Source organism: Pelophylax lessonae (assembly GCF_965119305.1).
Source record: "Pelophylax lessonae genome assembly, chromosome: 11".
In the NCBI taxonomy this organism is placed as follows: Eukaryota; Metazoa; Chordata; class Amphibia; order Anura; family Ranidae; genus Pelophylax; species Pelophylax lessonae.
The window spans coordinates 6,714,991-6,731,472 of NC_138778.1; the positions used below are offsets into that span (position 1 = coordinate 6,714,991).

Consider the following 16,482-nt stretch of genomic DNA (forward strand, 5'->3'; position numbering starts at 1 on the left):
GCAGGGGCATTGCGATTTCGGCACCATAAATTTAAATGAATTGAAATTGCGCTGGACCATAGCAAAAGTAGTGCATGCACTACTTTATAAATCACACAGAAACCGGATTGCAAGGCACTACTGTACCATGCAATCCGGTGCAGGCAAACGCACTGTGTTTTCCACCTACGTTTGGGGTGTCATTAAGGCTCGGTTCACACTGCTTACAGTCCGACTTATTTCTTTTTCCTTTTTCTATATAGAATTTTGTTCAATTTCAACAGAATAAAATCATGAGAGTGATGAGAACGGCTTACCGAGGCAGCTCTTCTGCAGCTCACATCGCGGTCAAAGATGGCGGCGATTAGCAGAGCGCTACAAGAGATGGAGGAAAGAGAAATATAAAATGAGAATGTCATCACGTCTCTGAACACAGAAGGAAATCCTATGATAATTATCAGTGCAGCTTCTTCCTGACATCTCACCTGTCTACAATCGTATACAATGTACAGTATATGACATCTCACCTGTCTACAATCGTATACAATGTACAGTATATGACATCTCACCTGTCTACAATCGTATACAATGTACAGTATATGACATCTCACCTGTCTACAATCGTATACAATGTATATGACTCGGTGCATAGAGTTTGATTTCACTCAAGTATGGGTAGGATAAAAAAAAAAAGGGTACAAGATACTTACAGTATATCTGTAATTAAGGCCCCTTTCACACTTATGCGACCCGATTTTATTGCACGATTTTGCCGCGACTTTGACGCGGTTTTGAGCAATGGCTCAGGGCTATATACCTCAAAACGCATTAAAATCGTACCAAAGTAGTGCAGGAACTACTTAGAAGTCGGTGCGACTTCAAAACGCACTGATATGAATGGGGCTCATTGAAAATAATGGAAAACGACTTGTCATGCGATTTTGTGGTCCAAAATCGCGGGACAAGTCGCACTAGTGTGAAAAAGGCCTAAAGCAGAAACGTGGTTCTAAAGACACAAAGTTTTTTTACCTTATTGCATTCTATGCATTAAAGTAAAAAAACCTTCAGTGTGTAGCAGCCCTCCCCTTATACTTACTTCAGCCCCCTCTCAATCCAGCAAAGTGTACAAGTGCCTCGGCCATCCGGGACTCTCCCTCCTGATTGGCTGGAACACAGCCGCGGCGCCATTGGCTCCCGCTGTGGTCAATCAAATTCAATTAGCCAATCAGGAGAGAAAGGGGACGGGGGCCCAAACCATGGCTTTGTGGGCTGCAGGTCCTCTCAGGTGCCCCCATAGCAAGCTGCTTGCTGTGGGGGCACTAGACAGGAGGGAGGGGCCAGGAGCGCCGGCGTGGGACCCGAGAAGAGGAGGATCCGGGCTAATCTGTACAAAACCAGCTGCACAGAGGAGGTAAGTATAACATGCTTATTTTTAAAGAAAAAAAAAAAAAGACTTTAGTATTACTTTAAGGTAAAAAAAACCTTCTGGGTCCTGCTCTTCCGTCCCCCTCCCATATACTTACCTGAGCCCCATTTCCATCCAGCGATGTGCATGAGAGCAAAGGCTATCCTGGGTCTCTCTCTCCCCCATTGGCTCACACAGCTACAGAAGCCATTAGCTCCTGCTGCTGTCAATCACAGACAGTGAGCCAATGAGGAGAGAGCAGGGGCGGGCTGAGCTCTGTGTGAGAATAGACAATGTCAGCTTGCTATTAGGGGCACTAGGTCTGTATAGAAAAAAAATCGCTATACTTACCTATTCTGCAGCCGCTCAGGTCCAGTCCCACGCTGAGCTGTCAGACATTTCCCAGCCATTGTTAGCTTTCTCCTGCACACAGAGGGCACCGCTGGAGACCGGAGCGGCTTCAGAACAGGGAAGTATAGCAATTTTTTCTTTAAAGGGTTACATAGATTAGGCTTCAGATGCCTTTACTACTTTTTTTTTTTTTTGTGAAAAGTTTTATTATGCAACACAAGTTCACAAACAGTGCCAGAATAGATAGTGCAAATCTCAATCAGAAAGCTATTAAAAGGCATACACAAAAAACAACAGGCTTGATCATTATCTGTGTGATAGGAAGTTACCCTCCCATAAAGTCACCCAATAACACCATGGTTAACATCATTCTCTCACATATACAACTATATAGATCAAAACAAAATGAGGGACAAATGAGGAGGAAAGAGGGACAGAGGGACTTTGTTCCGAATGAGGGACAGTCCCTCGAAATCAGGGACAGTTGGGTGCAATACCAAAAAACAGGAAGTAACTGAAAAAATCATAAAAACAAAATAAAAAAATAAAGTTTAAAACAAATATATATAACTCTATCTATTTACTAATGCTAGCAACATAAGGATTAAAGCAGAACTATTGGTGTTTTTTTTTTTTCTCATTTTGAAAAGATTCTGACCCATCGGAATCTTTTTCACCATCTGTGCAGAGATTGCGTAGATTTCCCTTCACTTCCTATCCCATAGCCAAACAGGAAGTGAGAGGAAATCCCTGCAAATTAAGGGAATTCCTTGGGGACACCCAAGCTACCAGAACTAGTGTCCCCATTGAAAGATTTCCCCTCTATTACTTTTCTGGGGACAACTCACAATTTAAGATTTTCTTTTGCTATCACTTCCAATGATAATGGTCAACAGGACTAATAGAGAGGAGGAATCTCCCTAACGGGGACACAGACAGCAATAAAAACTGACAGAGGTTCCCATCCCTCTCCACTCAATCCAAAACTAAAGAAAAAAAAATTGCTTTTAGTTATACTTTAAAAAAATATATAATGAGTTATGTCAATACATAAAGTGACATTTGAAAGAGAAAACAGCCTGTTAACGGGGGTATTGCAACAGAAGCTAACTAGGCTTTACTGCACAGCACAGTGTGGTCAGCCTAAAATATTTCAGGCACTGGGACCAGGAGGGCTAGAAGTAGCTTATAGGAGGAGGGGAGAATTGGGATGACCTTAGCAGGGTGACCCTTTTACAATCCAATAGGCAGGTAGGTGACACTGTAAACTGCCATAGTGAACAGGGGTGTCACCCTTCCTGGATAAAGTGTGCCCGGGGTGAGTGAATCTCATTTTGCAGAGAAGAATGACAGAAAAGATCAGTTGATTTCTATTATATGTTCTACTTTGGAGGTCACTCCTGAAATGCACAGAACAATAATCGTAGTATTAATCAGAGAGCTGCATTTCTGGGTTCTTTATCCAAGCCCTTCCAATGATGCCAGGGTACCATGGAAATCGTACACAAACCTCGGGGGTTGCACAGCTCCTGTTTGTCTTTGAAACAATGGAGCTAGAAGAGTCCTGCCTGGAGCACACGGACTCATTGTTAGGTCTACTACCTGGTCATTTTCAGAAATCAGTGCCTGTTATCTACAATGACAGCTTGCCAATCAGAGTCCGAAAACTCAAAGTCTTTTCTATCACTGCCAAAGGAAGCGTATAGTCAATGGCTTTCTACACATGCCTGCTGGCTCCAAGAACGGGCTAACCAGCTTCATACATTCAAAGCTGTACTTCAAGTAGACCAATAGCAGGAACCGGCTGAGAGTTGAACCATCTATGGACAGGCTGAATGTACCCATCAATCTATTAACCAGCCTTCTGGATTTTACATGCGATTATTGCTGGCGGCTGTAAACGTCCACTTGGTGGGAGGGATTGCCCTGTCAACACTGAAAATATAGGAACCCAATAGGTTCTAAACCCACGCCTAACCCCAGAGGACGTCAGGCACAGACTGACGAAACGGCATTGGGTGGTGTTTGAGATGCGTAATTTACGTCAGCTGGAACGCAGGTGGAGCGCAAACGGGCGATTCCTATACAATAAATGCTGATCTCGGTCTTCTTTGATGCAAGTGCAATACAACTTAATTTGAAATACTGCATCATGAGAGTGTTTCTTCCTCTCTCTATATAGCAAAACTGGAGCTTTAAATACGCTATTTAAATACATATTGAATGGATGACAGCAGTGGTTTGAACCTCATGTATAACATCTTGGATTTTCCCATATGCCCAATCTGACTCCCTGTAATAGGGGTCAATTAAGTCTGGTGAGTGTATAGTGTGTCTGCATGCTGGTGGAGAGGAACCTCTCCTATACTCACTGAGGACGTTATTCACGTGTGGGAAATGTTGGAACCCCTGAAGAAAGGTACGCACCAGGGAGTGTGTGGCCAAGGGTCATTGGAAAAAGACCGCCAATGGGAGTGGAGACGCCATCAGATCCACCTCGGGGATGCCTTACCAGAGACAAAACTGATGAAAAACCTTCGGATGAAGGGACCACTTCCCTTGGTCCAACCCCTGCCTACTGGGGTAATACGCCTGCCAGTTTTCCACCCCGGGAATGTTTTACGGTGGAGATGGCTGGAACTAACTGTTCTGCCCACCTTAGAATGCCGGCTACCTCCAGAGGCTCCAGGACACTTTTTGTGCCCCTTGGTGATTGACATAAACCACGGCCGTGGCACTGTCGGATTGAATGCGCACTGGACATCCCTAAAGACGATCCATCCAATGGTCCAGGCGCAATCTGATTGCTCGGCGTTCCAAGACATTGATCGGTAGTCTGGACTCTTCCAATGTCCAGATCCCCAGAGCAGAATTTTTGCCGAGGACGCCTCCCCAGCCAGACAGGCTGGCAGCCGAAGTGCCAGAGAGTGAAGCCACCATATTAGGGACTCCTTCGTTCCCCGGCTCAGCTGGATCCGATTGTCCAGAGACTGTGGAGTCTTGTCCCATTTGGCCAGAATCTCCCTTTGCAGGGCCCTCGTATGGAACTGTGCAAACAGAACGGCCTCGAAGGTAGACACCATCAGGCCCAGCACCCGCATGCAAGTCCGGAAGGATGACCATCTGCTGGACAGCAGGAGCTGAATTGCAGCCTGCAATTTCTGGAGTTTGTCCAGAGGAAGGAGCACTCTGGCTAAGGCCGAGGCCAGAGTCGGACCCAGATAGTCCAGCTTTGTGGACGGAACCAGAACAGACGTCTGAAAATTCAGAATCCAGCCAAACTCCCTCAGAGTTCGTATGGTGATTTGCAGGTTTTCCACCAGAGCAGTAGGAGATTCCGCACGCAGGTCGTCCAAGTAGCCCAGTACTGCGATCCCCCATTCTGCATCCGCACAAAGCAGTATAGTGCCTTGAGGTCCAGAACTGGATGTACCTTGCCTTCCTTTCTGGGAACTGTAAACAGGTTTGAGTAAAAACCCTGAAAATGTTCCGAAGTCGGAACCGGGACAATCACCCCTTAAAGTAACAGGTCTTGTACTGCCCCAAACAGACCCTATAAGCAGTCCGGGGACAGGCGCAAGTTGGGAAAAAAGAACCTTGCCGGGGGACAAGAGCGAAACTCTATCTTGAAGCCGGACCCAATGACTTCATGGACCCACTTGTCTTGTACCAGGGAAGTCCATGGGTCCGGAAACCAGCGAAGACCCCCCCCCCCCCAACCCCTGATACAGCTGAGGGCACACCTTCATGTTGAAGGAGCCTTGTCCGTGGGTCTGGAGAAGCCCGCTCTCAGATTGACAGACCAGGTTTGGTTGGATCCTCCAGAGGAGGCCCTGAAAGGCTTCGAGCCCTTGTCAGTAGACCCTGAGGGATGAAAAAACTTCATATGAATCGAGAAGAAGGGCTCACATTTATGACGAGGTTCCTTTCCCTTAGTAGCCTGTGGAAGAAAAGTACTTAGAGCCAGCGGGGGACAGATGCTGCATCCACCTAGGCAAGTATGAATCTCCAAAAATAAAAAAAAAAGATACACATACTTCTCTTTTAATAGGCTACTATTAATAAATATAAAGAATAAATTAAATGGGACTTGAATTAATGACAGGTTTCATTTGACGAATAGTTGAAGAAGCATTTGGCTAGCCTCATTCCCCAGTTAGAGGATCGGAGTTTGGCAAGGCTACAGATCTTTACTTTATCAACAAATTCAAACAGGATTTTTGAGCCTTTGTTCTGCGAGTTTCTGCGATACTCCTGACAAGGGTTTCGTGGGAACCGGAGTGAAGACTTGGCCCGCAAGTCCCGGCTTGTCGGTGGTTACCACACCTGCCAGCCAGCCGGCCTGGCTCTCTGAGTCTCAGCCTTGGAGGCACGTCCTGTGCTGTGGCAAGATACCGACGTGTTTAGATAAAAAGCTTCACTTTCACTGCTTCCCTGGAGCCTGACACAAGAGGCTGCACCTTTTAATGACAGAGACAAGTGGAGGGTCTCGGGGGGGGGGGGGGGGATCATTGCAGCATTCCTACACAGGCACCTGCACTGCAGGAGGAGACACCTGTTAGTGTCCCTAGACTCTCTCCATGCTTTACCGTTATGTCTTTCTGGATCAAAAAAATGTTAGGTCTACTTTTGATGGATATCTTCAGAATTAAAGGGAACTTGTCATTTTGGGAAAAGTGATGGGTTCACATAAGAAGGCCCCCCTCAACCCAGCATTCCCCAGGATCCTTATTCTGTTCATCTGTTGGAGCCTTAAAAAATACCAAGTACTGGTATTTCTAGGTATAGGGGTGAAAGTGGCCTTCTCCCCTCCTTTCCAGTATGCACCATCAAATCGTAAGGCCCAATTGATGTCACATGGGGGAGGGGAGATGGTCATTGACCATGTTTAAGCTCAGACACTAACCGACATGGAGCTTACACAGGGACTAAACTCTGGTCTCCCACTGGTGAACTAAGCAGTGGGGAAGTGAGTATTAGTGGGTGGGGGGTAGTCTGTCAAGAGAACCTGTCATGTGACAGATTCTTTTTAAAAAATGGAAAATAATATTGCCATATAAAAGACTATAACACTGATAGATAAAACAGCAGGCTCTTTGTAAGGATTCTGTGAAGTCTCCTTCTTTGAGGGGGAAGAACTCGAAACCCAGGAAAACCTCTTCTGCATGTGGGTAAACTCAGAGAGGCATAGAAAATAAAGGTATTGGTTGCCAAAGATCATCATCTAAGGGGGCTGCCAGGTTCAAGATTTGGAAGCCAAGATCAATGTGGGCTACTCAGCAGGTAGACTGTTTCCTGTGGACCTTCCATTTACAAAAAATACAAAGCCAACATGACGTCCTAGGAATACTCTCCCCACAGCACCCCACGGGGCTTTGCAGGCAAAATGGCACACAGTAGGGTGGAACCCAAATTGCACTGGGCCCACCAGGGTGTGGGAGGGCTTCTAATGCAAGTTTTATTCTAAATTATCTAGACAATGTTCCAGGGCACAAGGCCTTCACAGACACAGATAATCCGATGCCAGATTTACTTTAAAAGCAAAACATTTGTATGGTATGAAAGACAACAGAAGTTTCTGCGATTTTCTCTGCCCACGTAATTCCCTTCAATCTATCACAATAAACAAACTTTGCATTTCCACCAAATTTTAATGGATGTTTTAAAGCAGGGGTCTCCAAACTTTCTAAAGAAAAGGCTTTTAGGTCCTTCAGACTTTAGGGCTGATGGACTGTGCCCAGTGTGGGGGGGGGGGGGGTAAACAATGCTTGATCTTTGGCATAAGGGGAAAACATTGGACATCAATTGTGTCAGTACAAGGAATAGTGCCACATTGTTGGTGTCAGTGCAAGGAATTATGCCCCATCGTTGGTGACAGTAGAAGGAATAGAGCCCCATTATTGGTGACAGTGTAAGGAATTATGCCTCATCATTGGTGTCCGTAGAAGGAATAGTGCCCCATTGATGGTGTCAGTGCAAAAAATTATGCCCTATCGTTGATGTCAGTTGAAGGAATAGTGCCCCATCGTTGGTGACAGTAGAAGGAATAGAGCCCCATTGTTGGTGACAGTGTAAGGAATTATGCCTCATCATTGGTGTCCGGAGAAGGAAAAGTGCCACATTGATGGTGTCAGTGCAAAAAATGATGCCTTATCGTTGGTGTCAGTTGAAGGAATAGTGCCCCATTGTTGGTTTCAGTGGAAGCAATATTGCCTCAAGGGCCAGATTAAGGCAAGAAAAAAGTCGCATCCGGCCCAAGCATCTGAGTTTGAAGACCGCTGTTTTAAAGCAGTAAACAGTTCCATTCACCTCCAGCCCCATTATAGGTTTCCTAATTGAACCTCACTGCCGTTCCAATCATATCCACAGCTCCAGACCAGAGGAAAGGAGAAGCATTTCTCAGAAACATGTTGGTTTCTTTTGATCAATAAAAATAAAGATCTGGACTTAAACTGATTTATGTGGGGTACACACTAGTAGAAAATCTGCTGAAAATTCCCATCCGAGGTAAAATCGTACGATTTTCGGCTAGTGTGTACACAACTTTCAGCAGCCGATGCCGACATTTTCAACCAGAAAAAAAAAAACGGAGGGACAAACACCAAAGGTTTTATCGTCCGTCCCCAGACGACCAATTTTCATTTAATGTGTATGCAGTACGTCTGCGAAAAATCGGAATACGAAAGAACGCACATGATCTGAAGTTGCTGACGACCCGGAAGTCTAGGAACAAATGTCCCAAAAAAAAAAAATCGGACGAGAAATTTTGTGAACATTATGCACTGTCAACTAAAAACGGTTATGACCGCTGAGCATGAGAGAGAGAAATCGGAGGATATTTCGTCCGATTTTCGTCAAGTGTGTACGAGCCTTAACCATCTCTAAACTTTCTTTTTACTGGGCACTCCTCAACACTCATCCTATAGCTGGAAACCCACTTTTCATCTTCTTTTGAGACCATCTGTGGGGCTTCAGCCCAAGACCAGAACAAGTTCTAGTCTACACAACTCATTCACTGTCTGGCAGCCACTTTTCCTTTAGGATTAAAAAAGTATTCCGAACGGAACTGAACCAAAGCAAGCTTGACTCTGGTTTAAACTGCTAATTACCAATATTCCACTTTTATTGGTCCAGCACTGTCACAGATTCACACATAACTACAACAATTAGTTACAAGTCATAGATTTGTGTAAAGGCCTACTATCCATATACAGGATCAGATGCATGACCATGGCCTTATAACGGGATATGTAGAGCCACAAATGGCATCTGTGGGCAGAAAAGGACAAGATAACTTGAGTTCCAGAAAGAGACACCAACCACGGCTTATAAACAAGCTTTGGCCACTTGGATCATCACCATTGTGTGGTTAGAGAACACATCCCAAAGGATAGGGAATTAATTAATTCATATATAAAAAAAAACAAAGCCCATTTATAGCTATGCATGCGTAGCAGTGCAGTCTTTTGGCACTTTTCCACTGCAAGTACCGGCTCGGCTCTACTCGGCCCGGTTGGCTTTTCCACTGCTGGTACCACATGGTACGGTATTGGAACGGTTCGGTACGGTATGGTTTGCTTTTCCACTAAAGTAGTACTAGAGTTAAGTGGGTGGGATAACAACGGGGTGGGTGGGATTCTCTGACCAATCAGTGGCTAGTAGTGACTGCATGCAAAGGATTGTGGGATATGGTACCGGGTATGGTACCTTTGGAACCACAATCGAGGTGGTACTGTTTTTGAGAGCCGTACCGTTTGGTTCCATGCAGTGGAAAAGCGCCGCCGTACCGTACCGAACCGTTCCTACACCATACCATGCGGTATCAGCAGTGGAAAAGCACAAAAGCGAGCCGAACCGTTCGGTTCCATGCAGTGGAAAAGCGCCAACATTAGGCATGTGCCTTATGCTCAGTGTGCTTTACATTTAAAATTTGGAGTGGAAAGGATTAGCAGCCACTAAGCACTGAAAATTAGGACCCCCAACTTGCAATTATTGGGTTCTTGGCAGCGTTAGGCCAAGCATGATACATAAGAACACATATCAATTTTAGTGTCAGGACAGAATAAAAATGAGAGCCGTATCACATAGGGATGAATGTGAATAGTAAACAACGCTGACAGCTTGTATACAGGCTGCGACACGTCCCTGATATACATCGGTCCCCCCCGTGCTGAGCACACAGCTCTGCCATAAGATGTAGCTGGGAGCGATGCCGGCCTTCTCCTGGCTCTGCCGATCAGCGGAGCCCTGCAGGCATCACTCTCGGGTTGGGAGGCTCTGCCACGCCCCAGCTCGCTGCAAACAGAACCCAAGGCAGACGAAACTACAATGCCTTCCCAGACTACACGCACCGTTTCAATTGTTTCAGGAGAGATTAATCCTTATTCAGCACTTTCACATCGCTGCCTGAGAGGTTGTGAAATCCTGCAGCCACTTCTAGAAACAATGCACGCAATGCACGACCCTGCCGGGAACAACTATTCATCATATAGCAAAGAGATTCACAGAGTTACTTCAACCAAATAAAATACACAGTATCTCACAAAAGTAAGTACACCCCTCACATTTTTGTAAATATTTTATTCTATCTTTTCATGTGACAACACTGAAGAAATGACACTTTGCTACAATGTAAAGTAGTGAGTGTACAGCTTGTATAACTGTAAATTTACTGTCCCCTCAAAATAACTCAACACACAGCCATTAATGTCTAAACCGCTGGCAACCAAAGTGAGTACACCCCTAAGAGAAAATGTCCAAATACAGGGGGCTGAATTCAAGGACATCCCGAAAATCTATGTGAAAAAATGAAGCAGCAGACGAGTCCATTTTGCTGAAATGTCACTGCGGCAACTCAGAATGGTCCTCAGTAGTTTGCATGGCCCCCACATGCTTGTATGCATGCCTGACAATGTCGGGGCATGCTCCTAATGAGACCATGGATTGTATCCTGGGGTATTTCCTCCCAGATCTGGACCAGGGCATCACTGAGCTCCTGAACAGACTGAGGTGCAACCTGGCAGCGTTGGATGGACAGAAACATAATGTCCCAGAGGTGTTCTATTAGATTTAAGTCAGATGAGCATAGGGGCCATTCAATTATATCAATTCCTTCATTCTCTAGGAGTTGCTGCATACTCTCGCCACATGAGGCTGGACATTGTTGTGCACCAGGAGGCACCCAGGACCCACTGTACCAGCGTAGGATCTAACAATGGGTCCAAGGATTTCATCTCGATACCTAATGGCAGTCAGGGTGCCATTGTCTAGCCTGTAGAGGTCTGTGCGTCCCTCCATGGATATGTCTCCCCAGACCATCACTGACCCACCACCAAACCGGTCATACTGAACGATGTTACAGGCAGCATAACGTACTCCACAGCTTCTCCAGACCCTTCCACGTCGGTCACATGTGCTCAGGGTGAACCTGCTCTCATCTGTGAAAAGCACAGGGGGCCAGTGGTGGAGCTGCCAATTCTGGTGTTCAATGGCAAATGCCAATCAAGCTCTATGGTGCCGGGCAGTGAGCACAGGGCCTGCTAGTGGAGGTCGGGCCCTCAGGCCACCCTCATGAAGTCGGTTTCTGATTGTTTGGTCAGAGACATTCACACCAGTGTCCTGCTGGAGGTCATTTTGTAGGGCTCTGGCAGTGCTCATCCTGTTCCTCCTTACACAAAGGAGCAGATACCGGTCCTGCAGATGGGTTCCTTCTACGGCCCTGTCCCGCTCTCCTAGAGTAACTTCCTGTGTCCTGGAATTTCCTCCATGCTCTGCTGGGAGACACAGCAAACCTTCTGGCAATGGCACGTACTAATGTTGCATCCTGAAGGAGTTGGACTGCCTGTGCAAACTCTATAGGATCCAGGTATGGCCTCATGCTACAAATAGTGACACTGACCGCAGCCAAATGCAAAACTAGTGAAAAACAGTCAGAAAAGATGAGTAGGGAAAAAAATGTTTAGGAGATATTTACTTTGCATGCAGCCAGTGACATCACTGGCGCATGCGCTCTGAAGGCACGGCCGCTTGTGCTGTTCCTTCAGAGCCCTGTGCCGTGACCGTCGGCTCCTGCACGCATGCGCGGGAGTGACGTCATCGCGGCTCCAGCCAATCAGATGGGCGGATGCTGCAAACCCAGAAGAAGGGTGACCGAACATGTCACCCATGAGACAGGTGAGCGGTCGGCGCTGTGGGGCTTCGTTTTAAGGTAAGTATTTCATAATGAGCGAGTCCACTGTTCATCTTCTTTTGAGACCATCTGTGGGGCTTCAGCCCAAGACCGGAACAAGGTCTATTCTACACAGCTCATTCAGCTGAAAAGTACGTCTTTGCTCTAGAAAAAGGGAATTACTAAGCTGGGCAGCAGAGGTTGGCAGAAGGTGGGGGGGGGGGGGGGGGGCAGAAGAGGTTGCCAGAAGGTGGGGGGACAGCAGAGGTTGGCAGAAGGTGGGGGGGCAGCAGAGGTTGGCAGAAGGTGGGGCAGCAGAGGTTGGCAGAAGGTGGGGCAGCAGAGGTTGGCAGAAGGTGGAGGGGGCAGCAGAGGTTGGCAGAAGGTGGGGGGCAGCAGAGGTTGGCAGAAGGTGGGGGCAGCAGAGGTTGGCAGAAGGTGGGGGGCAGCAGAGGTTGGCCAAAGGTGGGGGGCAGCAGAGGTTGGCCGAAGGTGGAGGGCAGCAGAGGTTGGCAGAAGGTGGCGGGGCTGCAGAGGTTGGCAGAAGGTGGGGGGGCAGCAGAGGTTGGCAGAAGGTGGGGGGCTGCAGAGGTTGGTAGAAGGTGGGTGGGGGGGCTGCAGAGGTTGGCAGAAGGTGGGGGGCAGCAGAGGTTGGCCAAAGGTGGGGGGCAGCAGAGGTTGGCCGAAGGTGGAGGGCAGCAGAGGTTGGCAGAAGGTGGCGGGGCTGCAGAGGTTGGCAGAAGGTGGGGGGGCAGCAGAGGTTGGCAGAAGGTGGGGGGCTGCAGAGGTTGGTAGAAGGTGGGTGGGGGGGCTGCAGAGGTTGGCAGAAGGTGGGGGGCAGCAGAGGTTGGCAGAAGGTGGGGGGGCTGCAGAGGTTGGCAGAAGGTGGGGGGGCTGCAGAGGTTGGCAGAAGGTGGGGGGGCAGCAGAGGTTGGCAGAAGGTGGGGGGCTGCAGAGGTTGGTAGAAGGTGGGTGGGGGGGCTGCAGAGGTTGGCAGAAGGTGGGGGCAGCAGAGGTTGGCAGAAGGTGGGGGGGCTGCAGAGGTTGGCAGAAGGTGGGGGGCTGCAGAGGTTGGTAGAAGGTGGATGGGGGGGTTGCAGAGGTGGGCAGAAGGTGGGGGGCTGCATGGGAGACACAAGGAGAGGAGTGTCAGGGATCGAGCAGGGGCTAGAAAAGGAAATGCTGCACAGGTAACTTTGTTTCGGTTTCTAGCTTGGGATTCATTCGGAACGTCTCGCACGTCTTCTGGAGAACCACAAAAATTGTGAAATTGCAGCGATAACACAGGAGAATAAATCCTGCAATTCAGATCCAACCCGAGAGGCAGCAGTTTCCGCCCTGCGTTTATAACACAGCAAACAGTCACTCCAGGCTAAGGTAAGGCTGCCTGTGACTATTATTTTGTGGTTCGCCTTACAGATTATTTTGTCAATAACTTATTTTGCCCTCCCACGCCTGGGTTTGGATAACTCAAAAGAAGGGCAGCTTTACCTTCAGAACCGGTTACACGGAGGCAGCCTGAGCCAAGACCTTATCTATACCGCTGGAGCGAGTTCCTCAGACAACTGGTGCCTACCAGGAAGGAAACTCCTTACAAATCACAGACATCACATTAGAAATAAGAAACGGAGTTTACTGTGAGTCACCTGACCCCGAGTCCAGAGACTGTACCCCATCTTTCATATACAAGGGTAGTCTTCAAGCCCCATGGACATGATTCAGTATTAACACGCCCATTGCTTGCACCACTATGTGCCTGTGTCATACAATACTGAGTGAGTTGTCAATTGTCCTTCAATAAAGTGGATGCTCTTTTATGCTACACTGAGTTGGCGCCCCCTTTTTCTCTTTTTATTTATTACAGCAGAGGCTGCTTCTTACTCAGGGGTGGCTGCCACAGGTGTCTTTGGAGATCTCTAGCAGGACTGCACAGACTGTTTGTTGGCCAATATGAAGCTATGGTGTCTGTTCCTTGTGCGTCATTAACTCTTTACTGCTGTTACATACAAAGCAAAAAACACTGCACCCTCCTCTATCAATGATGACCCACCTCCATAGCTGCAGGGAATGTCAATTGTCAAACTTCATAGCTAAAGAAATGCTGCAGCTCACAGCCAAAAAAGCAGCAGTAAGAGCATTATGTACTTTATCTGGTCCACATTCTGCAGGGTCTGGGCAGATATTATTCCTGATACAAGCAGAGCGATTGAACTTGCAATGATTCATTGTTATTGGCCCAACACGATTAAAGGGATACTCTCCCAAATAAAGTCTTGCATCTGATTTTTCTTTATAGCCCTGTATCACCTTTAGTGGTGGCTGGTGCTAAACATTTTTTAGTTTTTGGGGGGGGGGGCGCGGCCAACAAACAAACCCCTCCAGGTCCGCACTCACCCCTCCGGCGGTCATGGCACCGCAGCTTCCCCCGGCTAACCCTGTTTTCTTTAGATGCGCCTCCTGTCCTGATTGGCCGGGAAGAGAAGCCGGAAACCGATAGTGAATATTGATTCGCTAATATCACAAGGGGGCTCTAATCATGTGCTTGAAAAAAGACAGACCTCATAGAAAGGCATTAGTCTGGCGCCCTGTATGCAAACCTATGGACCGGCCGCCACTGATCACCTTACAATTTACTACTGATTTTACTACAAATTTCCTCTTTCTGGGTTCTGGCCTGGGCCAAAATGATGTTATACATCCAGTGCTGTATTTTGGCCTAGGCCAGTGATGGCGAACCTTGGCACCCCAGATGTCTTGGAACTACATTTCACATAATGCTCAGCTACACTGCAGAGTGCATGAGCATCATGGGAAATGTAGTTCCAAAACATCTGGGGTGCCAAGGTTCTCCATCACTGGCCTAGGCCAACAAGGCCCAGGCCTAGGGCGGCACTTTGCAGGGGGGCAGCGAAAAAGCCACCCCCTCCTCCTGAGACTCTATTGGCCACTGGTTGCTAGAACCGCCTCTCTCTCTCTCTCCCTTCTCTCTCTCCTTTCTCTCTCTCTTTTCCTTCTCTCTCTCTCTCTCTCTGAGGGGCAAATTTACATGGGGAGGGGGGGGGGGGGCAATTTTAGTCTTGCTTAGGGCAGCACGAAACCAAAATACACCGCTGCATACATCCCAGGAGTCCTCAGGAATGGAGGAGGGATTTTCTCAGCTAAGCACACTCTCCTGCTTGCATGTCTAAGGCACTCTTCTGCTTGCATGCATGAGATAAGGGCAGATGGATTCCAGGAAGTAAATGCTACATAAATCATCTGCCCTTGCTCAGGATGGGGGGGGGGGGGTAGGGGCATGGGGGTGGCTGCTCAACAAAATAAAGCATGGAGACACGGATGGAGGAGTTTGCTTTGAACAATAAAAATGAATTATAGTGTTTTCAGTGCTCAGAGCCCGGTGAGTGTATATTTTTTTTAAAACCGTTTATTGATATTAATCATTTATCTTTACTCTGTATTGTTTTGTTTTTTGAACATGTGACCAGCAGCAGAAGACTAGAAGCTCCTCCTTATGTTTCCCTGCAGACAGGCTGGGAGAGAGCCGGGTCATGTGACAGCTGGATATCGATTAGGAAATAATTACTTAGATGTTTTGTTTTTTCATTAAAATAATTATAGTGTAGTCATCCACATACAGAAATAGAAGGGAGAATGTAAATTATACAGTGTGTATTTATATCACTTTAAAGAGGAAGTAAACCCAGTGTGTTTTTTTTGTTCCCCTTGAAAAGTAAATGCATAATGTGCTAGTATACTAGCACATTATGTGACACTTCCCTCCAAACTAAGCCCTCATCGCCCCCACTGGAGGCCGCATCCATTTTCAGCTGTCTTCCTTCCTGGTTTGCGAGCTCCGGATATGCTACTGGCTGGGAGCCGCGTGACTTCACTTCCACGCATGCGCATGGGAGCGCAGGGGAATGGCACAGGGCTCTGAAGAAACGGCATGGGAGGCCATTTTTTAAGAGCGCATGCGCTGCTGACGTCATCGGCTGCATGCAATGTAAAAATTTCCTAAACGGTACACGTTTAGGAGATATTTACAGTACCTATAGGTAAGCCTTATTAACCGGTTCCCGACCACCCGCCGCCGATTTACTGCGGCAGTGCGGCCCTCCTGCGCGAAATGACGTAGACCTACGTCGGTCGGTGGCGGGCTGCCGGCAGCGTGCTCGCACCCCCACTGGGCAGCGGGGACTCTGATGCAGCGGACAGGCGGCTCCGATTGCCCCCTGACACTCGCGATCGAACCCTGCTGAGAGAGGACGGACGGCTGTTGTAAACACAGCTGACCGTTCTCTCTGGAATGATCACAGAGCTCCTGTGATCCTTCTATATAGGATCACATGTCTCTATGATCATTTCACAAGCCCATCCCCCCAGTTAGAATCACTCCCTTAGGCTCACCTTTAACCCCTTGATCACCCACAGTGTTAACCCATTCCCTGCCAGTGTCATTATTACATTAACAGTGCATATTGTTAGCACTGATTACTGTAGTAATGTCACTGGTACCCCCAAAAGTGTCAAAAATGTCAGTCAGGGGTCCGATCTGTCCGCCGCAATGTCGCAGTCCTGC

General features: G+C 47.7%; 1 protein-coding gene across 1 annotated transcript in view; it reads right to left on the reverse strand.

Annotated features, from left to right (window-relative positions):
* The window catches only part of TBCD (tubulin folding cofactor D), a 315,022-nt gene that overhangs the window by 119,508 nt on the left and 179,032 nt on the right, over positions 1–16,482 (reverse strand). Inside the window, exon 15 of the mRNA XM_082272657.1 lies at positions 297–354. Within this exon, the coding sequence (XP_082128783.1) occupies positions 297–354 (58 nt within the window). The remainder of the gene's footprint in view (positions 1–296; positions 355–16,482) is intronic.